The sequence below is a fragment of the Canis aureus genome, chromosome 1 (genome assembly GCF_053574225.1).
Source record: "Canis aureus isolate CA01 chromosome 1, VMU_Caureus_v.1.0, whole genome shotgun sequence".
Classification (NCBI taxonomy): domain Eukaryota; kingdom Metazoa; phylum Chordata; class Mammalia; order Carnivora; family Canidae; genus Canis; species Canis aureus.
Window position 1 is genome coordinate 108,648,580 of NC_135611.1, and position 23,592 is coordinate 108,672,171.

Here is a 23,592-nt window from a genome sequence, read left to right on the forward strand (position 1 = left end):
CAAAGTGCCCTGTTCTTGCCACACATCCTTCTCTCTGACGTCTAGATTGCGAACAGCACATGTGCCATTGAACCTCCAGGGCTCCTTCAGATCAGGCCTTTTCTAAGAGTCTGCATTTGACACATGCAATGTTTATTTTTCAGAAGATACTAGCTTAGGAGTGGCGACACTAGTGCCCATCCAGGCTGCTCAACTGTCTGCTGGGGTTGAACCAGTTTGTAAAAGTTATCAGTTCCTGGGACCTGAAGGAAATGTGGATATTGAGTTGATTGATAAGTCTGCAAACAGATACAGGTAAGAATGGGAGACGCTAATTGTTTCAAAGAATTCTACTATAAAGGAAGTAAATGCTGTGTGATATTTACTCATATACACCTACATGATAGGATACATGATCCATCCCTATGGACATCTGAAATTTTGTCAGTGTTCTCTGTATTCTATGCACTGAGTTGGTATTTTAATTTCAACATATGTAGAATACAGAGAAACTGGGGCCCAGAAAACCTAATGAAGTCCCCAGAGGTTCCTACAGTTGTGAAAATCACAGATGGGTCTTGCACCTGGCTCCACCCAAACACCACATCTCTCTGCACTTGTGTTCTTTCAATCAAAGTTCTGGGGTTAGCCAGCATGACTATCACTCTGGCTCTTTTCAGCGCCCACTTTCCTGCGGCTGGCTTCTATCTGTGGCCAGCGGTAGGCCTTGGCTTCTTGGTAACAGCAGCAGTGACTGTGAAGATTGCTTTTGATTCTTGGAATCAACGCCTGGGCCTGACGTTACAGCACCAGGAGCAGTGGATGGCGGCAGGGCCTTTGTTTGAGATCTCTGTGGAGCCTGAGGGGGTCATTGCTGAAATCCACCTCCCCCACATCGTCTCCCTCCCAGGTAAAGAGGGACGAGGGGAGGCAGTGGGCCAGTGGGAACGTTATCTGATGGGCTTTGTGGTTGTCCTACAGCAAATGAGGTCGATGTCTCTTGGTTCCAAGTCGCCCATTTTAAGGATGAAGGAATGGTCCTAGAACCGCCAAGCCGAGTGGAGCCTTTCTATGCCGTGCTGGAAAACCCCAGCTTCTCTCTGATGGGGATCCTGCTGAGATTCGCCAGTGGGACAGGTGTTTCTGTCCCCATCACGTCCTTGACACTGATCTATTATCACTTCCACCCTGAAGATATTAAATTTCACTTGTACCTCATCCCCAGTGACCCCTTGTTAACGAAGGTAAGGCTGGAGAAGCTGTGAGAATTACATGGCAGTTTCTCACCTTGGACCTTCCAACTCTGTATTAAACAGAAAAGTGAAGGCACAGCTTTCACTGATAGAAGCATGAATCACCCTCCCTGAGGTCATTCTGCAGGTGCTGCCTCTTGAGCCATGTGCAAGGATCTGCAATAGGAATTCTGTTCTTCTGAAAATGGAGCTGCCTTCTCTGGGTTTTACGGAGAAGGAAAATACGAGATGAGACTTATGGGGACTGGCAGAGAGTAATGCAGAGATTTCATTGAGGAATTTCAAAGTAATAGGATCTAATTTAAATACCCTCCCCAAACATACACGATACATGCACACCCCTCTGAAGTCTTTTCCCTGTGCAGTGGTATCTCCCTCCAGCACATTTGTGATAGGCTCAGAGTCCCCCAACCATTCCTGGGTTAGTGCTGAAGCAGATACACCGGTCTTTGTCGCTGGAGAGCTACTGCTTTCCCACATAAAGTATCACTTCTGTCCCTCATCCTGGATCGAGAGGTTCCAGGGGAAGCACACACACACACACAAATACACACACACACACAGAGGTAGAGACATAGGATAACCCGTCATTGTTATAGTGATGTATTTGGTTATTTTAGTTCCAATCTCCTATTACCATAATTTCTTTTAAATGTGTCTACTCATTTAAAACACTTTTTTTAAAATTTTTATTTATTTATGATAGTCACACACACACAGAGAGAGAGAGAGAGAGAGACAGAGACACAGGCAGAGGGAGAAGCAGACTCCATGCACCGGGAGCCTGATGTGGGATTCGATCCCGGGTCTCCAGGATCATGCCCTGGGCCAAAGGCAGGCGCCAAACCACTGCGCCACCCAGGGATCCCTAAAACACTTTTTAAAAAGATTTCTAGAATGTAATCTTTACCCTAACCTGGGGCTCGATTTCAACACTCTGAGATGGAGTGACATGCTCTACTGACTGAGCCAGCCAGGCACCCCTAAAATAATTCTTCATCAGAGATGGCATGACACATTACTGTCTTTCCTCCTTCCTTTTCTTTTTATCCCTGTGGAGCTGTTACTCTTTACTAGCATGTGTGTAGTGACTCCTTGAGAGCCCATTGCCTCCCTCCCCTGCCTCTGCCCCACCGGAGTTTCATTCCCTTCCTGATACAATTTGAAAGTTTTCTTCCACTTGATCTTCCAGGTCCAATTGGTGTATCAGCATTGGACATCCTTCCCTTCAAACGGATATACGGATTTCTTTTAACATGAATCAAATAGGCAGATAGGGCAGCTCGGGTGGCTCAGCGGTTTAGCGCCGCCTTCAGCCCAGGGCCTGATCCTGGAGATCTGGGATCGAGTCCCACATCGGGCTCTCTGCATGGAGCCTGCTTCTCCCTCTGCCTGTCTCTCTCTCTCTCTCTCTCTCGTCTATGAATAAATAATAAATAAATCTTTAAAAAAAAACAAATAGGCAGATAATTGTATTGCTCCCTAATTTTCACAGTAGACACACCTTGTATACAGCACCCAGATCAAGAAGTGGAACATCACCAGCTTCTCCTTCCCCTTCCTGCCTCCTTCTCATCAATACCCATCAAGAGCATTTACTAACTGGACACTTACACTGTAATTGATCTTGATAGTGATTCTTGCTCGTTAATTCCGTAAAGTGTCTATTGAGCTGTCGCTGAGACTCTCAAATGCTGTTATTATTTTGTTGTTTCAGTTCTATTCTGTGTCTTTGGAGGCTCCTCGAATAGTTCTGAAGGCTCCTCTGCTCTGTTTCTGGGCCTCTCTGGTGATGTCACAGCTGTATTGGTGCACAGGTAGTAGAGCATTTCATGGGGCAGCAGCCTTGTGATGCAGGGAAGTCGTCTATACCCTCATCCCTCATAGATCCAGCTGCAGACTGGGTGGTCCCCTGCCAGGGCAAACAGAAAGAATTGTCTTTGTCTGAAGCTTTGAGGAGCACTCAGACAATTCCTGCCACATTATAGGAAGAATGATCAATCTATACAGAGATTTGTGATAAAAAGAATTGCCTTGGGAGGAGGCACCTGGATGGCTCAGTTGTTTAAGCTTATGACTTTTCATTTTGGCTTAGGTCATGATCTCAAGATCACGAGATGGAGCCACCAAGTCAGGCTCTGCTGAATGTAGAGACTGCTTAAGATTCTCTCTCCATTTAACACCCCCTCCCCCCGAAAATAGAAATAAATCCCTTGGCTCTGAGATAACCACCAGTAAAATTTTGTTAATACATCCTTCCATGGGGCACCTGTATGACTTAGTCGGAGGAGCATGCAACTTTGAGTCTCAGGATTGAGTTTGAACCACCCATTGGGTGTAGAGATTTCTTAAAAATAAAATCCTAAGAGAACTATATCTCCTCATGCACAGAGGCATAAATCTTTACATCATTTGAATCATATCATACATGCTACTTATACAACATATGGAGGACTTTGTGTGCCACTACCTTTGCTTTATTACTTTTAGCTTTGTCCTCTGATTTGCTTCTGCTTCTTCCTCAGGCAATAGATGATGAAGAAGCTAAGTTTCATGGTGTGCGTCTGCAGACCTCACCCCCAGTGGACCCCCTGAATTTTGGTTCCCGTTATATCGTGTCCAGTAATGCTCATCTGGAGATAATACCTGAGGTTGGTAGAATTGAATCTAACTCAGATTTAACTCAGGCTTCAAAATGTTATGTTCTTCGGAAAACAATGGAAGACTAATGCAGGGTCAGTAGCTCCGGTGATTATTCTCTGAACCACACCCTGATAAAAGCTTGGCTACCTTTCCTTTCAGGGATAATACTATTTCTGAAAATTGTAACCTAAAAGCTGTTGACCTTCCTCCCTCTTTTCACCCTCAACCAGCTATGAGACTGTGTAGGTAATGATCATAATTCAGTGGCCAGTTCACTGTTGGCAAACAGGACTTTCCACACATACCCCCTCCCTCCACCCCTTGATGCTGTGATTCAAGTGGTGTGTTTCCTCTAGGAATTGAAATTATCCTACAGGAGTCCTGGAGAAATCCAGATATTCTCCAAAGTCTATGCTGGGAGGATGAAGGAACCAATCATACTTGAAATTGCTGAAAAAAGACACAAGACTTTGGTCTGGCGCACTTTGGTGAGGCCAGGTAGGTGACAATATGAGTCTAAAATTTGGGGGGAGGAAAAAAATCATGCACCTCTCTCCCCTTGGTTGTAGTGTAGTGTGTCAGAGGAGAAGGTCTGTGTATGGTCCCAAGTACAGTTTATTTTATTATTTTTTTATAGAATTTTTTTTTATTTTTTATTTATTTATGATAGTCACACACAGAGAGAGAGAGGGAGATAGAGGCAGAGACACAGGCAGAGGGAGAAGCAGGCTCCATGCAGGGAGCCCGACGTGGGATTCGATCGCGGGTCTCCCGGATCGCGCCCTGGGCCAAAGGCAGGCGCCAAACCGCTGTGCCACCCGGGGATCCCCAACTACAGTTTATTATTTTTTTTTTTTTTATTTTTTTTTTTAATTTTTATTTATTTATGATAGTCACAGAGAGAGAGAGAGAGGCAGAGACACAGGCAGAGGGAGAAGCAGGCTCCATGCACCGGGAGCCTGACGTGGGATTCGATCCCGGGTCTCCAGGATCGCGCCCTGGGCCAAAGGCAGGCGCCAAACCGCTGCGCCACCCAGGGATCCCCCAACTACAGTTTATAGTCAATGTTGTGTTGAAAAAAGTGTTGGCACTGGTCTTCAGTGCCTGGGATAGAGGTGGCTGTTGGAGTTGAAAATTGGAACCTCTCCTACCTAGGAGATGATACTCAGGAGATGCTAATCATAAGAATCAGAAGGTGCATAAACTTGGTTTAATCCTGTCTTTTGGGCAATTTTATACTTGTTGGCATAAATGGAGACTAAGCAGCTGCTGAAGGAGGGAGGACATAAAATGTCTCAGAACTTTAAACAACAGCAGGACTTTTAGAAAGAAAGCATAAGGCCATGTTGAAGGCTTAATGATAAACACTAGTTATTTTCCCAAATGGTTGCTCTAGTCAGCAAATGTCCCACCGACTTACAAGTGTGTTCAACTTACAAATTCTGAACTATCAACAATTTCAGTGTTCTAGAGTTTAAAGAATATCGACACTTATTGATCAAATGTACTCACTCAATGATGGCATTTCATATCAAAAATACATTTACCTAGAGGATAATGATGAACAGTATGATTATTTTTACCGTACCTTTCGCATTTCCTCACATTGACTTCTAAATAGAAATAGAAATAAAAGGAAAAATGAGTTCCCTTGTTGGATGCATTTCCTTAATACGCAGTAAGTGATCTTCTACTTAATTGGGTGCCATTGGTATATGATGTTTCAATGGGATCTTTAAGTTAAGGAAGTGGAGTTAAATTACTTCAGTGGGTTACATCAAAGACCAGAGAAACTACAGGGTTGCCTGAATGGCTCAGTCAGAAGAACGTGTGACTCTTGATCTCGGGGTTGTGAGTTTGAGCCCCATGTTGGCTGTACAGATTACTAAATGAATAAAACAAGAAGAAACCACTTACAAATAAAGAAAAGAACACCTAGATAAAGGTATGTGGTTCATTTCATTCTCCAACTTCTCCTCCTTTCCTAGTGGATCTCCAGTTTCATTCTGCAGCAGCCCCTCCTCCTCTCTCAGGTGAGTGCAATGCTTCCACCAAAAGTCAGAAGGATGTGTCTGATTTCAGGAGGTGTTTGAGTGGTGTGATGTGGCTCAATAAGAGATCATACCTTCTCTTCATTTACAAAGACCCAGTGGTGTCAGAGACAAAGAAGGAGCCTGAGCCACTTCAGGAGCCTCACCCAAACTCGTGAGGGGGTGTAATATGCAGACTCTGAGCATGCAACCAATCTTATTGGGGAACACATATTGCATCTGATGAACTATAGGTGAAAGTAGTTTGATATGGCGGGACATGAAACTTTAGAGGGAGGAAGGCCCCATGAGACCAGAGAGGCAGGCAAGAAGCAGACGTTGAAAGTATAAGGATGATGGTTGAAATCTTTTGGACATTAGGCCGAAGGCCAACGGGGGAATTTTGCAGGGTAGGTAGCAATGCATTCACTTTTCTCGAGTGTGGATGAATGTGGGCAAGGAACGGACAGGAAGTGGGAACCGGGTTATGAGACTGCTGTGAAAATCAAGAACAGGGATTAGCTGGGCATTGGTTAAGGTTCCTGGAGTTGGTAGGTAGCAGAGAAAGAAATGATTCAAAGTAAGGAGTCAAGAGGCACCTGGCTGCTGGCTCTGTTGGAAGAACTTGTGATTCCTGATCTTGAGGTTGTGAGTTCAAGCCCATGTTGGGAATAGAGATTACTAAAAAAGTAAAATAATAAAGCCTTTTTAACATAAGTAAATAAAATAAGGAATAAAGATCAAGGGACTCCCTTCTGCCTTCCATGTTGTTGGCTTTGACTGTCAGGCTCCACATAGTAAAAGTGACAGTCCTCCTATCTCAAAACAGATCATCCAGGAGGAGAAAGATAGCATCTCCTGATGCCCCTCAGTGAAGAGAAGACTCTCCTCAGGTGTCACATTGGCTTGAAATGGCAATAGACCCATTTCCTGGCCAGCTGGTGGTGTTGTCAGGAGGTCCAGAGAGGCAGACTAGCTAAAGAAAATCAGGCCCCACACCTGGAGTCGCAATTGGGTTCCAACCCAACCACAGATCTTGGGTAAGCATGAGCTAAGGATGATTTCACAAAGAAAATGAAAAGGATTTATGCAGGTGGTGAGTGTGTGGCACCAGCAAAAGGTCTCCACCCTTCCTATTATGCAAGCTCTTGAGCAAGAGATATCTGTCACCTGTTGTCACAAGATAAAGCTGAGCCTGGTTTTCTCTCTCTAGAAGACCTTTCAGAAGCTGCTGCCAGCCCACATCTTTGCCAGCCAAATCTCCATTCTGGCCACCATGCACTGTGAAGCATGACATCTCTCTTCCTCTTTTTCCCTTTTGGCCTGGTGGCATCTTGTATTTCATACAAGATCCTACTCCTTCAGATCTTCTTTTGATACTAAGTCTTCTGTGAAGACTTTGCTTTAAAGTCTAGTCATCCTATCCTTTCTGACCCAAAGGCTTTGGTTGCATTTTTCCCTCATGAAATCAGGGTAATTAAAAGGATCACGATGGCAAATGCAACTTACTGACTGCCTGTAGCATGCCAAATATTCAGGTATGTATATTTGTGCTTTATATACCCCATTTCTGTCTATCCCTGTGAATAGTCTTTGACTTGCTCCCCCACAGAATCATGGAGGAGGTTTGGAGCTAACATGGCAATGGCTGTTACTTCACACACCCTGCACTCATGGGGTTTCTATTCCAGCAGGTGGAAACAACAAAGCTGATTGCACAGTGCTTATCAAAATAACAGTTGTGGATGTGTTCCAAAGGAATATTAGGGGGGTTTAAGAGAGAATAATACACGGGCTCATTTCGAACATTGAGTGAGTTAAAATGTTTCAGAGTGCATCCTAGAGAGGGGTAAAAAGGTGAAGTTTATGTCCAGTTAAGAAGATTGAGTATAAGTTGTTAAACATTGGGTAAGATGACCACAACCAATGCAGCGAGACTAGGTTAAGATGAGAATCTTTCTGAAAACAGAAAACTGATTATTCCAATTGAGGAGTCATCAAAAGTACAGTTCCAATGACTTTTCAATATAAGCACCAAGACATCAGAGAAATCAGATCATTAAATTAAACTGTTTGGTTATAGGAGCAGATGACTGGACATTAACGATCTGTGCAATTGTGTTAAGAACGAAAGTTCTAAGTGCGTAAGTTATAAGTCGGAAGCATTCATACTTTTAGCTTCTAAAGTGGCTTAGTAAGTTAAGCATCCAACTCTTGATTTTGGCTCAGGTCATGATCTCAGGGTCATGAGATTGGGCCCTGAGTTGGGCTCTAAGCACAGCATGGAGCCTGCTTAAGGTTCTCTTTCTCCCTCTGCCCTCCTCCCCCTGCTGGAGCTCTCTCTCTCAAAAAAAAAAAAAAAAAAAAAAAAAGAAAAAAAAAGGCTAAAACAGTCATGGTAGAACTGAATGAACTGAGAAACAAGAAAGTGATGTGATTTGGCCAAGGTCACACAGGTATTACATATGGGAACCAGCATGAACCCTGAGTCAGCATGAGGCAAAATACCTTCTTCTCTCCAGTGATCCTGGTATACACTTCTAAAGAAGATCCCTGAGGGTGGGGAGCTAGTCTAGACCACCTGCACCTCCGGTATCATGCATATCAATGTATGAACTTGAAGGGTGTTAGAAGATGAATAGATGAGTGTACAGCAAAATAGAGCCTCTTCAGGATTCCAATGAAAACTGGAAAGTAATGATGGAGAGGTGCTCTAAGCTTGGAGGGAGGGGATGGGATGGGATTGAAGTAGAGGAATCATTGAGTTTCCCTAAATTCATAGACCCATGAAAATGGACTGGGAATCCTGAAGATGTGCATGTAAGGTCTGTCTGGGCAACATGCAAAAGAGAATGAACATTATCTCCACAGAGAATTATGTCTTTAAGGGCCATCTGGGTGGCCCAGTCAGTTAAGCATCTGGCTCCTGATCTCAGTTCTGGGTTTGATCTCAGGGTCATGTGTTCAAGCCCTGAGTTAGGCTTCACACTGGGCATGGAGCTTACTTCAGGGAAAAATGAAAAAGGAAATATGTCTTATGTCTTATGTAGCTTGTGAACTCCATAAGAGTGCTATCCCTTTCTGAGTCTTCAACTCTTCCTTCTGCCCAGGTAAGGCCTTTCTGAAGGAGCACCGCAGGCAGCTGCAAGCCAGGCTGGGAGACCTAAATGGAGTACTGGATGACCTTCAGGACAGTGAGGTCTTCACCGAGGAAGAGAAGGAGCTGGTGCAGCAGTGCCCTACACAGCAGCGGAGGAATGAGACCCTGCTGAGGATGGTGGAGAAGAAAGGGCACCAGGCCCTGGGGGTCCTCTTCCAAAGCCTTCATAGAAGAGATCCTTACCTGATGTCCTACCTCAGCCAGCAGAGTTTACAACAGTGACTCAGGTGGATACTCACGAAGAGAGAATCCAGTGTTCTCCATTGAAAATGAACAAACAGGGGTGCTTGGGTGGTTCAGTGGATTAAGCATCTGACTCTTGATTTCAGGTCAGGTGTTGATCTCAGGGTCATGATGTTGAGCCCTGCATTGGGCTCCACGCACAGCTTGGAGTCTGCTTAAGATCCTCTCCCTCTGCCCCTCCTACCACTCACTCTGCCCCCTTCAAATAAAAAAAAATTGAATAAATCTGTTTTTTTTTTTAAAAAAAAGGAAGGAAAAAGAAAGGAAGGAAATGCATAAATGAACATGTGATCATTGAGTTCAGTGTCCAAGACAAAAGAGGTCCAAGTAACACCTACTCAACCAACACACAGGTTCTATTGAGGACTGATCTGTAACTTGGCAAATACCTATCACTGTATCCAAAATCTTGAAAATTTTCTTTTTTAAAATTTAAATCTAATTAATTATATATAATGTATTATTGGTTTCAGGAATAGAGTTCAGTGATTCATCAGTCTTATATAATGCCCAGTGCTCATTACATACCAAGCCTTCCTTAATGTCCATCACCCAGTTACCCCATCTGTCCACTCCTTTCCCTCCAGCAATGCTGTTTGCTTCCTATGTTTAAGAGTCTCTTATGATTTGTCTCCCTCTCTGATTTCGTCTTGTTTCATTTTTTCCTCTCTTCCCCTATTACTCTGTTTTGTTTCTTAAACTCCACATGAGTTAGATCATACAATTGTCTTTCTCTGTTTGAGTTATTTCACTTAGCATAATATCCTCTAATTCTACCCACATCATTGCATATAGCAAGATTTCATTTTTTGATGGCTGAGTAGTATTCCATTGTGTACACAACTTCATCATCCATTTATCTTTTAATGGACATGTGGGCTCTTTCCATAGTTTGGCTATTGTAGATGTTGCTGCTATAAACATTGGGATGCAGGTTCCCCTTTGGATCACCACATTTGTATCTTTGGGGCAAATACCCGGTAGTGCAATTGCTGGGTCGTAGGGAAGCTCTATTTTCAACTTTTTGAGGAAACTTCCTACTGTTTTCCAAAGTGGCTGCACCATCTTGCATTCCCACCAACAGTGTATGAGGGTTTCCATTTCTCCACATCCTCACCAACATGTGTTGTTTCTTGACTTGTTAAAATTAGCCATTCTGACTGGTGTGAGGTATTGTGGTTGTGATTTGTATTTCTCTGATGCCAAGTGGTGTTAAGCATTTTGTCATGTGCCTGTTGGCAATTTGTATGTCTTCTGAGAAATGTCTGTTCATGTCTTCTGCCCATTTTTTGACTGGATTATTTGTTCTTTAGGTTTTGATTTTGATATGTTCTTTATAGATTTTGGATATTAGCTTTTATCTGATACATTATTTGCCAATATTCTTCTCCCATTCTGTAGGTTGCCTTTTGGTTTTGTTGAGTCTTTCCTTTGTTGTACCAAAGCTTTTTATCCTTATCAAGTCCCAATAGTTCATTTTTGCTTTTGTTTTTCTATACTTTGGAGATGTATCTAGCAAGGCATTGCTGCAGCCAAGGTTACAGAGGTTGCTGCCCATGTTCTTCTCTAGGAAGTTTTTTTTTTTTTACATTTTAAAATTTAAATTCAATTTGCCAGCATATAGTATAACACCCAGTGCTTATCCCATCAAGTGCCTTCCTCGGTGCCCATCACCCAATTACCCCACCCCCCCCTTCTCTAGGATTTTGATGGATTCCTGTCTCACATTTGGGTCTTTCATACATCTTGAGTCTATTTTTGTGTATGGTGTGAGGAAATGGTTCAGTTTTATTTTTCTACATGTAGCTACCCAATTTTTCCAACAGCAGTTGTTGAAGAGACTATGTTTTTTCCATTGGATATTCTTTCCTGCTTTGTTGAAGATTAGTTGACCATAGCATTGAGGGTCTATTTCTGGATTCTCTATTTTGTTCCATTGATCTATGTGTCTGTTTTTGTACCAGTACCATATTGTCTTGATGATCACAGCTTTGTAATAGAGCTTAAAGTCCAGAATTGAGATGCCACCAGTTTGGGGTTTCTTTTTCAACATTCCTTTGGCTAGTCGAGGTCTTTTCTGGTTCCATACAAATTTTAGGATTATTTGTTCTAATTCTGTGAAATAAGTTGATGGTATTTTGAGAGTGATTGCATTGAATGTACATATGTTAAAGACATTTTAACAATATTTGTTCTAATACATTACCATAGAATGTTTTTCCATTTATTTGTATCTTCCTTAATTTTTTCATCAATGTTCTATAGTTTTCTGAGTACAGATCCTTTGCCCCTTTGGTTAGGTTTATTCCTAGGTATCTTATGGTTTTTGGTCCAGTTGTCAATGGGATTGACCCTTAATTTCTCTTCTGCCTCATTGTTAGTGTATAGAAATGCAACTGATTTCTGTGCATTGATTTTATATCTTGCCACTCTACTGAATTCCGGTATGAGTTCTAGTAATCTTGAGGTGGAGTCTTTTGGGTTTTCCATATAGAATATCATGTCATCTGCAAAGAGTGAAAGTTTCACTTCTTCTTAGCTGATTTGGATGCCTTTTATTTCTTTTTGTTGTGTGATTCCTGAGGCTAGGACTTCTTGTAGTAATGTTGAATAACAGTAGTGCATGTGGACATCCCTGTTGTGTTCCTGACTTTAGGGGAAAAGCTCTCAGTTTTTCCCCATTGAGAAGGATATTCACTGTGGGCTTTTTATTTTATTTTATTTTTATTTATTTATTTATTTATTTATTTATTTTTTTGGAGGTTTGAACTTGAGTAAGACATTTATAAAAACCTAGACAGGGGCAGTGTCCTCCCCAGCCCAGGTGCCACTAGGCACAGCACAAGAGACTAAAAACTCAACAGAGGGGAAGGCTGGACACTCGGGTTTGGGAGTGTAGGCACCCCACATCTGGCTCAGGGATTTGGGGAGTAAACAAAACCTACTTGGAAAAGAACTGGGGAAGAAAACCAGCAATTGCCTTCTGCAGGGGTAGGGGCAGGAGAGGTAGGGCCAGGGGCAGGAGCATATTTCACATCACTAACCTAACTCGGGAAACTGCAAGGGACCATCTTCAGCTGGCCTTAAGAGGAAGGCCAGATGGATGATGGGAGAATCCACAGGAGGGAAAAGGAGAGGGAACGTGGCTGGGAGGGGGCAACAGCCCCTTCCTTTCTGGGCACAGGAAGGCAGCCAGGGCACCAGGTCCAGGGAGTGACCTCACAAGGACAGCACAGTTTTTGCAGCTTAGAGATCACCCACCTGCCCCCACCCAGCTACTCATTCTGCTCGCCGGCAGGTGTAGGGCCACTCTCCGGCCCCGAGGGAGTGGACGGCTCTGCAGCCTGGGGCCCTGCCTCTTCCTCTGTGTCTCCTCCCTTGGAGGCAGCACTAGCCTCTGCCCCCTTGGCCTGGGGCTCCTGGCTCTCAGGGGTGGCGGCAGCCTTCCCTTCCTGGGCTGTGCCTTCCTCGCCGCAGGCACCGATCTCGCCCTGCTCCTGCTCTTCCTCTGTGGGTGAGGAGGCAGAGGAATCACCCCCACCCTCCTTCCGATTTCTCTTGAAGGACAGACCACTCAATTTGAAAGGCTTCTTGAAAGAGAATTTCTTCTTCTTCTTGGGGGTCTCCTTGGCGGGGGCATCCCCCTTGACCTCAGCGCCCTGGCTAGGGGGTGCTGGCTCGATGCCATCGCCAGTGGCCCCGGCTGCCTCCTCTGTTCCGTTCACGGGGGGCGACTCCCCTTCACCCTTGGGGGATAAGTCTCCATTGCTTTTCACGTGGCCATTCTCCTGTCCGTTGGCCTTAGCAGGGGAAGCGCCTGCTGCCTCCTCGGCGGTCACGTCGCCCCGGGGAGCCTTGGAGCTCTGGCTGCCCATGATGGGGGGGGGGGTCTGCTGGGGGGCGCCCGGGGCGGCCCCGGGCTCGCGCCGCAGGGGATAGTTCGGCCGGGTCGGCCTGGCCGGCGGAGGGGTGGGGCTCGCGCCTGAGGGGGAGGGGTATGGGGGGAACCGAGCTGCACCCCCTCTCGGCACCCGACCCGCTAGCTACGCCCGCCACCGCTCCGCTCCGCGCCAGAATGCCCTGTGGGCTTTTTATATATGGCTTTTATGCTATTGGGGTATGTTCCCTCTATCCCTACACTGTGAAGAGTTTTAATCAATAAAGGGGTGCTGTACTTTGTCAAATGCTTTTTCTGCATCTACTGAGAGTATCATATGATTCTTGTCATTTGTTTTATTAATGTAGTTTATCACATTAACTGATTTGCAGATGGTTAACCACCCTTGCAGCCCATAAATCCCAAATGATCATTGTGCATAATCCTTTTAATATCCAGTTGGATCCTTAGTATTTTGGTGAGAATTTTTGCATCCATGTTTACCAGGGATTTTGGTCTGTAATTCTCCATTTTGGTGGGATCTTTGTCTGGTTTTGGAACTAAGATAATGCTGCCTTCATAGAGATTGGAAGTTTTCCTTCCATTTCTATTTCTTGAAAGAGCTTCTTAAGAATAAACATTAATTCTTCTTTAAATGTTTGGTAGAAATCCTCTGGGAAGCCATCTGGCCCAGGACTCTTGTTTATTGAGAGTTTTTTTTTTTTTTTTTTTTTTTTCTGCTTCAATTTACTTGCTGGCTATAGGTCTGTTCAGATTTTCTATTTCTTCCAATTTCAGTTTTGGTATTTTATACATCTTTAAGAATAGATCCATTTTATCCAGATTGCCTAATTTTTGGCATATAGTTGCTCATGATATGTTCTTGTAATTGTTTGTATTTCTCCCATGTTGGTTGTGATCTCTCCTCTTTCATTCATGATTTTATTTATTCAGGTCTTTTTTCTTTTTGATAAGTCTGGCCAGGGGTTTATCAATCTTATTAACTCTTTCAAAGAATCAGCTCTTAGTTTCATTGATCTGTTCTACTCTTCTTGTGGTTTCTATTTCATTGATTCCTGCTCTAAACTATATTTCTTTTCTCCTGCTCAGTTTAGGCTTTATTTGCTGTTCTTTCTCCAGCTCCTATAGGTGTAAGGTTAGGTTGTGCTTGAGACCTTTCTTGGTTCTTGGTAAAGGCTTGTGTTGCTATATACTTCCCTCTTAGGACCACCTTTGCATCCTAAAGGCTTTGAACTTTCATTTTCATTTATTTCCATGAATTTTTAAAAATTTTCTTTAATTTCCTAGTTGACCCATTCATTTGTTAGTAGGATGCTCTTTAGCCTCCGTGTATTTGAGTTCTTTCCAAATTTCCTCTTGTGATTGAGCTCCAATTTGAAAGCATCATGGTCTGAAAATATTCAGAGAATGATCCCAGTCTTTTGTACCAGTTGAGATCCAGTATGTGATCTGTGACCCAGTATGTGATCTATTCTGGAGAATGTTCCATGTGCACTTGAGAAGAATGTGCATTCTGCTGCTTTAGGAGGAATGCTCTGAATATATCTGTGAAGCCCATCTGGTCCAATGTGTCATTCAAAGCCCTTGTTTCCTTGTTGATCTGCTTAGTTTATCTGTCCATTGCCATGAGTGGGGTGTTTAAATCCCCTACTATTATTGTATTACTATCAATGTGTTTCTTTAATTTTGTTATTAATTGGCTTATATAACTGGCTGCTTCCATGTTAGGGACATAAATCTTTACAATTGTGAGATCTTCTTTTTTTAAGATTTTATTTCATTTCATTTATTTTCATTTCATTTATTTATTTCATTCATAGAGATGCAGGCAGAGACACAGGCAGAGGGAGAAGCAGGCAGAGGGAGAAGCAGGATCCACGCAGGGAGCCCGACGTGGGACTCTATCCCGGGTCTCCAGGATCACACCCCGGGCTGTAGGCGGTGCTAAACTGCTGCACCACTGGGGCTGCCCCAATTATGAGATCTTCTTGTTGGATAGACCCTTTAATTATGATATAGTGTCCTTCCATCTCTTATTACAGAGAGATGGTTTAAAATCTAATTTGTCTGATATAAGAATTACTACACTAGCTTTCTTTTGACATCCATTAGCATAATAAATGGTTTCCCACCCCCTCACTTTAAATCTAGTGATTTCTTTGGGTCTAAAATGAGTCTCTTGCAGATAGCATATTGATGGGTCTTGCTTTTTATCTAATCTGATATTTTGTCTTTTGATTGGGGCATTTAGCCCATTTATATTCAGACTAACTATTGAAAGATATAAATTTAGGGGCACCTGGGTGCCTCAGTGGTTGAGCATCTGCCTTCAGCTCAGGTCGTGATCCCAGGGTCCTGGGACTGAGTCCTGCATCAGGCTTCCTGCAGGGAGCCTGCGTCTCCCTCTGCCTATGTCTCTGCCTCTCTCCCTGTGTGTCTCTCATGAATAAATAAATAAAATATATATTTTAAAAAAGATGAATTTAGTGCCATTTCATTACCTAAAAAGTCACTGTTTCTGTATATTGTCTCAGTTCCTTTTTGGTCTATGTTATTTTGGGGCTCTCCCTTCCCTTAAAGGCTCCCTTTTATTTTTTATTTTTTTAAAGATTTATTTATTTATTCAGAGGAGAGAGAGAGAGAGAGAGGTAGAGACACAGACAGAGGGAGAAGCAGGCTCCATGCAGGAAGCCTGACGTGGGACTCGTTCCCGGGTCTCCAGGATCATGCCCTAGGCTGCAGGCTGCGCTAAGCCTCTGCGCCACCGGGGCTGCCCCTAAAGGCTCCCTTTTAATATTTCTTGTAGGACTGGTTTGGTAATCACAAATTCTTTTAGTTTCTGTTTATTCTGAAAACTCTTTATATCTTCTTCTATTTTGAATGACATCATAGCTGGATAAAGTATTCCTGGCTGCATATTTTTCTCATTTAACACCCTGAATATATATCATGGCAGTCCTTTCTGCCCTGCCACGTGTCTATGGATAGGTCTGCTGCCAGCCTTATGTTTCTACCCTTGTAGGTTATAGACCTCTTGTCCTGATCTACTTTCAGGATTTTCTTTGTCTCTGAGATTTACAAGTTTCACTGTTATATGTTGAGGTGTTGACCTATTTTTATTGATTTTAAGGGGTGTTCTCTGTGCCTCCTCTATTTGGATGCCTATTTCCTTCCCCAGATTAGGGAAGTTCTCACCTAGAGTTTGCTCTAATGTAACTTCTGTCCCTCTCTCTTTTGTCTTCTTCTGGGATTCCAATTATTCTAATATTGTTTCGCCTTATGGTATCACTTATCTCTCAAATTCGCCCCTCATGATCCAGTAGTTGTTTATCTCTCTTTTTCTCAGCATCTTTACTCTCCATCATTTTGTCTTCTACATCACTAATTCTCTCTTCTGCCTCATTTATCCTAGCTGTTAGAACCTCCATTTTTGGGATCCCTGGGTGGCGCAGCGGTTTAGCGCTTGCCTTTGGCCCAGGGCGCGATCCTGGAGACCCGGGATCGAATCCCACATCGGGCTCCTGGTGCATGGAGCCTGCTTCTCCCTCTGCCTGTGTCTCTGCCTCTCTCTCTCTCTCTGTGACTATCATAAATAAATAAAAATTAAAAAAAAAAGAACCTCCATTTTTTATTGGATCTCATTAATAGCCTTTTTTATTTCCACTTGACTAGATTTTTAGTTCTTTTATTTCTTGAGAAAGGGATTCTCTAGTGTCTTCTATGCTTTTTTTGAGCCCTGCTACTATCTTTATAATCATTATTCTGAACTCTAGTGCTGATATGTTACTTATGTCCATACTGATTAAGTCCCTGGCAGTCAGTACTGCCTCTTGTTTTCTTTTTTGAGGTGAGTTTTTCCAACTTGTCCTTTTACCAGAGAAGAATAGATGGACAAGGGCACAAAATACTAAAATGGCGACAATGACCCCTAAACAAATCAGAAGCTCAAAACTTAAAAAAAAAATATATATAGAGAGAATATAATCAGACAAGTGAACAGAATTGAGCAATACACTGGACTCTGTGTGTATTTTGATCCACTTGTTAGAAAACTAGATCCCAAAATTGTAACAAAAAAATTTATATGAACAAAAACTTAAATACAATGAAAGGATAGAATGTAACTGTAAAAATGGAAATTAAAAGACAAAAAAATGGAATATAAACAGAGAGGTGAACAGAACAGAGGATTACACTACATCCGGAGTGTATTTTGGTCAGTTTGTTAGAAGAAACTACACTTCAAAATTGTAAAGAAAGAAAAACATAGATATAAAAATAAAATTAAATACATTGAAAGGATAGAATGTAACTATAAAGATAAAAATTTAAAAATCTTTAACAAAACAGAAAAAAAGAGAAAGAGAAAAGTGAATACGACCAGACTGATGAGGAGAATAGAGCCATAAACTACATTTTGGGTGTATTTGGTCTGTTAGAAGAAACTGCATCCCAAAATTAGAAATATGAAAGAAATAGAAAGAAAGAAATTAGAAAATAAGAAAGAAAAACATATATATGTTAAGTTTTTTAGTAACTAGACGGAAATGAGACCGCCAAGGCAAACGAGGGTCCAAGAACAGATTTTATTGCAGGCACCCTAGGGCAAGGTTCCACGACTCACGGGGGGAAAGAGAGTGAGTCGAGGAAGTCGCCCCAAGACAAGGTGGTAGGGGGTTTACATAACGTTGTAAGGCAGAACGGTTTCCTATTGGTTGGCTCATATGCAAAGGAAAGATTGCAATCCAACCAGTCAGAGTGACCCTCACTATGCAGAGGAAGGATTGCAATTCGGCCAGTCAAAGGTGACTTCCTCCTCTGGGGTTTGAAGGGCATTGGGTTCGGTTGGGGAAGTCCAAAGGAGAGGTGTAAGGGTCTGCTCAAGCTGTCAGCAGGTCATTGGTCCATTGGCGTCCCAAGTGGAGGTGGTGACAGGAACCTCAGCCATTTTGGCGTATCCGCCATCTTGATGAGTTTCCCTTCCCGCCTGGCCCCAACAATATATAGAAGATAGAATTAAATACAATTAAATGGTAGAATGTAAATGTAAAAATGAAAATTAAAAAAAAATTAATAAAGAGTTGATAAGGGGCATCCCTGGTGGCTCAGCGGTTTAGCGCTGCCTTCAGTCCAGGGCCTGATCCTGGAGTCCCAGGATCAAGTCCCACCTCAGGCTCCCTGCATGGAGCCTGCTTCTCCCTCTGCCTGTGTCTCTGCCTCTCTCTCTCTCTGTCTCTCATGAATAAATAAAATCTTTAAGAAATATAAAAAATAAAAAAAAATTAAAAAAGAGTTTTGATAAAACAAGAAATTGGTTGAAAAGGAGAGAAAAAATTAAAATTATGGGACTGAAGAATTTTGGGGAAAAGAAACCCACTATGAATTATATACATTGTATTCCTGTAGCCCTGGAGTTTTGCAGTTCTCCAGGTTTGGTGAACTTGGTCTTGGAAGGATGTTCTTGCTGACCTGGGGGAGGGGCATGTGTTGATTCTCAGGTATCTTTGCCCCTGGCGGGACTGCACCGCCCTTGCCAGGGGGCAGGCTAAATAAGCTTCTCAGGATTGCTTTATGTGGCTTTTCCCTGAAGGCTTTCTAGGCAGCCTTAGGGGATGAGAGTGAAAATGGAAGCCTCCCAATCTCCAGCCCTGGAGCTGAAAGCTCAGGAGGTGGGGTGGGGGGGCCCACGCCTCAGCTCTGCCCTTGGGAAAAGCAGTCCATCACTCCCATCTCCCTGGTCCCCATCCGCACCCCGTGTTCACTGAGCCTGGGACTGAGCGTTTCTATCTCAGGCATGACCTGGTTCCAGTCTCCAAATCCTGCAGACTCCTGTGGGTCGCTCCCACGCCGCTCCTCCCTGGGGAGGAAGGGAACATCTCTCGAGTTCTGCCACTTGCTGGGCTCCTGCTCAGAGAGTGGTGGCATCGACTGTGCCCCAGTTCCAGTTTATGGCCACCCTGAGCTGAAAGCCCACTCCCGGACCCGCTGATTGCAGCTGTTTCCCTGCTCTGATGCCTGAGAGCTCTGCCCCACTCAGGCACCTCTGGTCTTCCTGTGATCCTGAGGATCCTGAGACCACCCTGTCCCATCTAAGACTCGGCCCCTGCTCTGCTGCCCGAGCACCTTTCAGGCAGGGATGTCCCTCACCAGAGTAGGCTTCTAAAATTTCCAATTGTGCACTCCGCTGCTCTATCATTTTCTGGTAGCCAGCTGATGGAGGAGGCTCCCTCCCCTCCAATGTTTATCTTCCCCCATATTGTCCTATTGCCTCCGATGCACTTCTCTGCACCTCCCACTTTGTAGAAAATGTGGAGGCCTAGAAAAATCAAGGCCATTCCACCTAAAGTTTAGCATTAGCACAAGTACAGCCATCTTAGGCCCCTGTGAATAAGAGCTGAACTTTACAGGAAAAACCGCAGAATGTCCTCAGCAGAGAATCCCCTATCAGAAAGACAACAGAGCCCACGCCCGTGGTAGAAAGTCCCATATTAGAATGAGAGCAGAGCTCAATGCCCTTGAAAGCCCCATATCAGAATGTAAACAGAACTTGAGAAATTCCTCCACCTCTTCTGAAAATCCCCTAGACCAGCCTATAAAAAACCCAGCTGTAACCCACTTCAGGGTCCAAGTCCCTGCCCCTCTGTGTCGGCTATACTTGGACCCAAGCTCGAGCTTGCAAATAAACCCTCCGTGTGCTTGCTTCGGTGTTGGCTCCTTGGTGGTTTCTCAAATACGTAATCTTGGGCACAACAGAAAATGAGCACTTTTCTCTGTAGTTTACTTAGAGCTCCAGTTGAGTTCGTGGGTGTTCAGAATGATTTAATAGCTATATAGCTGAATTCCTAGGATCTGAGGAAACTAAGGTCTCCTACTCCTCTGCTATCTTGGACTCTCTTCCTGTATCCTAATACCTTAACCTCAAGAAGATCTGAAAAGAGTAGGAATATCCATACGAAATGGTTTTCTTAAGGCAGGTTGAAAGAAATTCCTATTTCATCCATTGACACATTTCTTTTCTCTGTGTTTATGATTGACAGGGTCCAGGGTGACCAGTTCTCCTGAGTAATGTGAGAAGCAATTCCAGTCAACGTTATATCTGAGGTGTCACCTGCTAACAATTAAGCCAGGAAGGCTTACAGAAACTCTCTTTTGAGGACTTTCATGACATTCACAAGTTGTTTTTTTTTTATTTTAATATTCTGTGTCTTTAGCGTTTTATCTATTGCTATTTTTTTAAAGATTTATTTATTCATTCATGACACACACACACACACAGATGCAGAGACACAGGCTGAGGGAGAAGTAGGCTCCTCGCAGGGAGCCCAGTTCAGAACTCGATCCCAGATCCAGGATCATAATCTGAGCCAAAGGCAGGCACCCAACCGCTGAGCCACCCAGGCGTCCCATCTATTGCTATTTATACTGGAATGATGAAGTCCTCTTGATGGAGTACAGGTCAGAAGTGGAAGCAAATGCAAGTGCTGGCAAGAAACCCATTTGCCTCTGGTGTATTGGCTGGTACCAGGAATGGGTACATTGGGCTTTCATGGAACAGCTCCATGAAACACAGAGATGGAGTATGCATTACTGGTCTCCACAGAAGCTGTAAGAGGGAAAAGGAGGAACATTCAGCTGATTCTGAGAGAGACCCTCCTGGCTAAGCATGTCACAAAAATAAGCAGGTCCTGCCATCAGATCCTCCCATTTTATACCCATCCCAGCTGCCTTTGGATCAGTGTTTGCATGACGTAACTATTGCTATCCTTTGACTTTGAACCTCGTTATTTCATTATATTTGAAGTGAGCTCATGGGAGACAGAATACAGTTGGGTCAGTTTTTTGTTGTTGTTGTTGTTTAAGCTTCTATTTACTTATTCATGAGAGACACAGAGAGAGAGAGTGGCAGGGACACAGGCAGAGGGAGAAGCAGGCTCCATGCAGGGAGCCCGACGTGGGACTCAATCCCGGGTCTCCAGGATCACGCCCTGGGCTGAAGGTGGCACTAAACCACTGGGCCACCAGGGCTGCCCTGTTTTTGTTTTCTTAGCCCACTTTGACAATCTGCTTTAAGTGGTGTGTTCAGCCATTTACATTTAACATAATTCTCGAAAGATTAGGATTTAGCCTAGGTCAGCCATTTTAGTACTTGTTTTCTGTTTCTTCCCTTTGTGCTGTATGCCTGTCTTTCCTTTCTTGGCTTTTCCATGGGTTACTTGAAGAGTTTTTAGCATTCCACCTTAATTTATCTACTGTGTTTTCCACAATATGTGGTTGTGTATTTTTTAGTGATTGAGTTACAGATAAAAGGATACACACTGAATGCATTAGTGTTACTATCCATACTGTACTAATTATAGTGGAATCTAGAAACCTTAGCACCATTTTGGCCATGGTACCTTCTATGACTGGGTTGTTTTGAGACTATGTCTCTCTATATAATAAGGTCCCAAAAGGAAAAATGTTTTATATGTTTTTTACTTTCTTTTGTTTTTTGTTTTTGTCTTTCTTTTGTTTTTAAGATTTTATTTCTTTATTTTAGAAAGAGATACAGAAAGCATAAACGGGTGGAGGGGCCAAAGGGGAGGGAGAGAGAGTCTCAAGCAGCCTCAGCGCTGAGCTCAGAGCTTGTGGCAGGGCTCGATCTCATCATCCTGAGATCATGAACTGAGCTGAAATCAAGAGTTGGATGCTTGACTGAGCCACTCATGCATCCCTGGTTTTTACACTCAATTGCTGAATATATTTTAAGAGCCCATGAGGAGTATTATTTACGATATATGCCCATATATTTACCATTTCTGATGCTCTAAAAATTTTTAAAAGATTTTATTTATTCATGAGATACAGAGAGAGAGAGACAGACAGAGACACAGGCAGAGGGAGAAGCAGGCTCCACGCAGGGAGCCCGATGCAAGACTTGATCCCGGAACTCCAGGATCATGCCCTGGGCTGAAGGCAGGCGCTAAACTGCTGAGCCACACAGGGATCCCCTGATGCTCTAAAATTTTTAAAAATATTTTATTTTTTTGACAGAGAGTGTGGGATAGCACAAGCAGGGGGAGGAGCAGGCAGAAGGAGAGGAAGAAGCAGGTTCCCCACCAAGCAGGGAGCCTGACATGGGGCTTGATCTAGGACCCTGAGATCAGGACCAGAGCCAAAGGCAGATACTTAACCCACTGAGCTACCTAGGTACCCCTGCTTTCTGTTTCCATGGGATGTGATTTTTGTTTTTTTGCTCATAGGTCAAATTTGTATTGCGTTCACGTGGAACTCATTGCTCTTCATGGTACGTATGTACACCTTCTTGACTCCGTCTCCCCTGAAAAAGCCCACAGACTTCATTTTCATACACCTGACATTAGTCAATGTCTTCATTCACCATCATGTTCAGGTTGATTCCAAATGTCATGTCATCATTTGGAATGAGTAATTTCCCAGACGATGTTGAGTGTAAGGCAATGTTGTACACATACAGAGTCTCTCAGCATCTTCCCATCAGTATGACCTCTCTCCTGAGTGCCTTACAGGCCATCACTATCAGTTCCAGTAATTCTAGATGGGTGTGGCTGAAATCTAAAATCTCTACATGCAGGGCACCTGGGTGGCTCAGTGGCTGAGCATCCGCTTTTGGCTAAGGTTGTGCTCCTGGGGTCCTAGGATGGAGTTCCACATCAGGCTACCACAGGGAGCCTGCTTCTTCCTCTGCCTATGTCTCTGCCTCTCTCTCTGTGTTTCTCATGAATAAAATCTTTAAAAAAAAATCTCTACATGCAATTTCCCCTCTTTCCTTTCTTTCTGGATCAAAACATGCTCATATATATCCAAATCATTGGAAGCTTACAAGCCAATACCAATTTCAGTACTGTTGGGTTTGGACATTATCAAGGATACTGTCAAACTAAGCAGAATAAACCTCACTATCCAATGGCATTAATAAGTGTCATGGTGATTTGAGATCTGCTGTTGTGGTCCTCATGGTGTGGTCCGGCATCCATATGGTGAATCTCTTGTGCAGACACCACAAGAGAGCCCAGCATGTTCACAGCCCCAGCCTCTCTTCCCAGCCACCTCCTGAAATCAAAGCCACCCACAGTGCACTTTTGCTGGTAAGTTGCTTTGTGTTCTTTTACTGTTCAGGCAACTGCCTTACCATCTATTTGACTTCTGGACCTGAGGAAAACCCAAGACTGGAGAGAATTGCTGGAAGTATTTCATCATGCTACCTAACCATCTGCCCTCTTGTGCTAATGGAAAGTAATAAAATTATTTCCAAATTTATTTCTGCCCTTTCAAAGGTGAGAATTACCTCTTCTCAAAGAGCATTCAGTGACTCACCTGATACCCCACCACTTCTTTCCAATGCAGAGGAATCTACATTATCATTTA

The 23,592-nt window shown here is 43.5% G+C and overlaps 1 protein-coding gene and 1 pseudogene across 8 annotated transcripts in view; one reads left to right on the forward strand and one right to left on the reverse strand.

Moving 5' to 3' along the window:
* The window catches only part of LOC144282999 (caspase recruitment domain-containing protein 8-like), a 32,069-nt gene extending 22,536 nt beyond the window's left edge, over nucleotides 1–9,533 (forward strand). For 6 of the 8 annotated variants that reach the window (XM_077846654.1, XM_077846648.1, XM_077846666.1 and 3 more), the window contains 7 exons: nucleotides 144–294; nucleotides 660–889; nucleotides 961–1,223; nucleotides 3,758–3,883; nucleotides 4,232–4,373; nucleotides 5,864–5,908; nucleotides 9,016–9,533. In XM_077846654.1, coding sequence (XP_077702780.1) covers nucleotides 144–294; nucleotides 660–889; nucleotides 961–1,223; nucleotides 3,758–3,883; nucleotides 4,232–4,373; nucleotides 5,864–5,908; nucleotides 9,016–9,287 — 1,229 coding nt within the window. In that variant the 3' untranslated portion in view covers nucleotides 9,288–9,533. Of the gene's footprint in view, nucleotides 1–143; nucleotides 295–659; nucleotides 890–960; nucleotides 1,224–3,757; nucleotides 3,884–4,231; nucleotides 4,374–5,863; nucleotides 5,909–6,734; nucleotides 6,946–9,015 lie in introns of all 8 variants that reach the window. The other 2 variants (XR_013351392.1, XM_077846663.1) reach the window with 2 other exon arrangements.
* A 2,538-nt stretch (nucleotides 9,534–12,071) lies between these two features.
* Nucleotides 12,072–13,385, reverse strand: LOC144283053 (MARCKS-related protein pseudogene; annotated as a pseudogene).
* Between the last annotated feature and the right edge of the window lie 10,207 nt (nucleotides 13,386–23,592).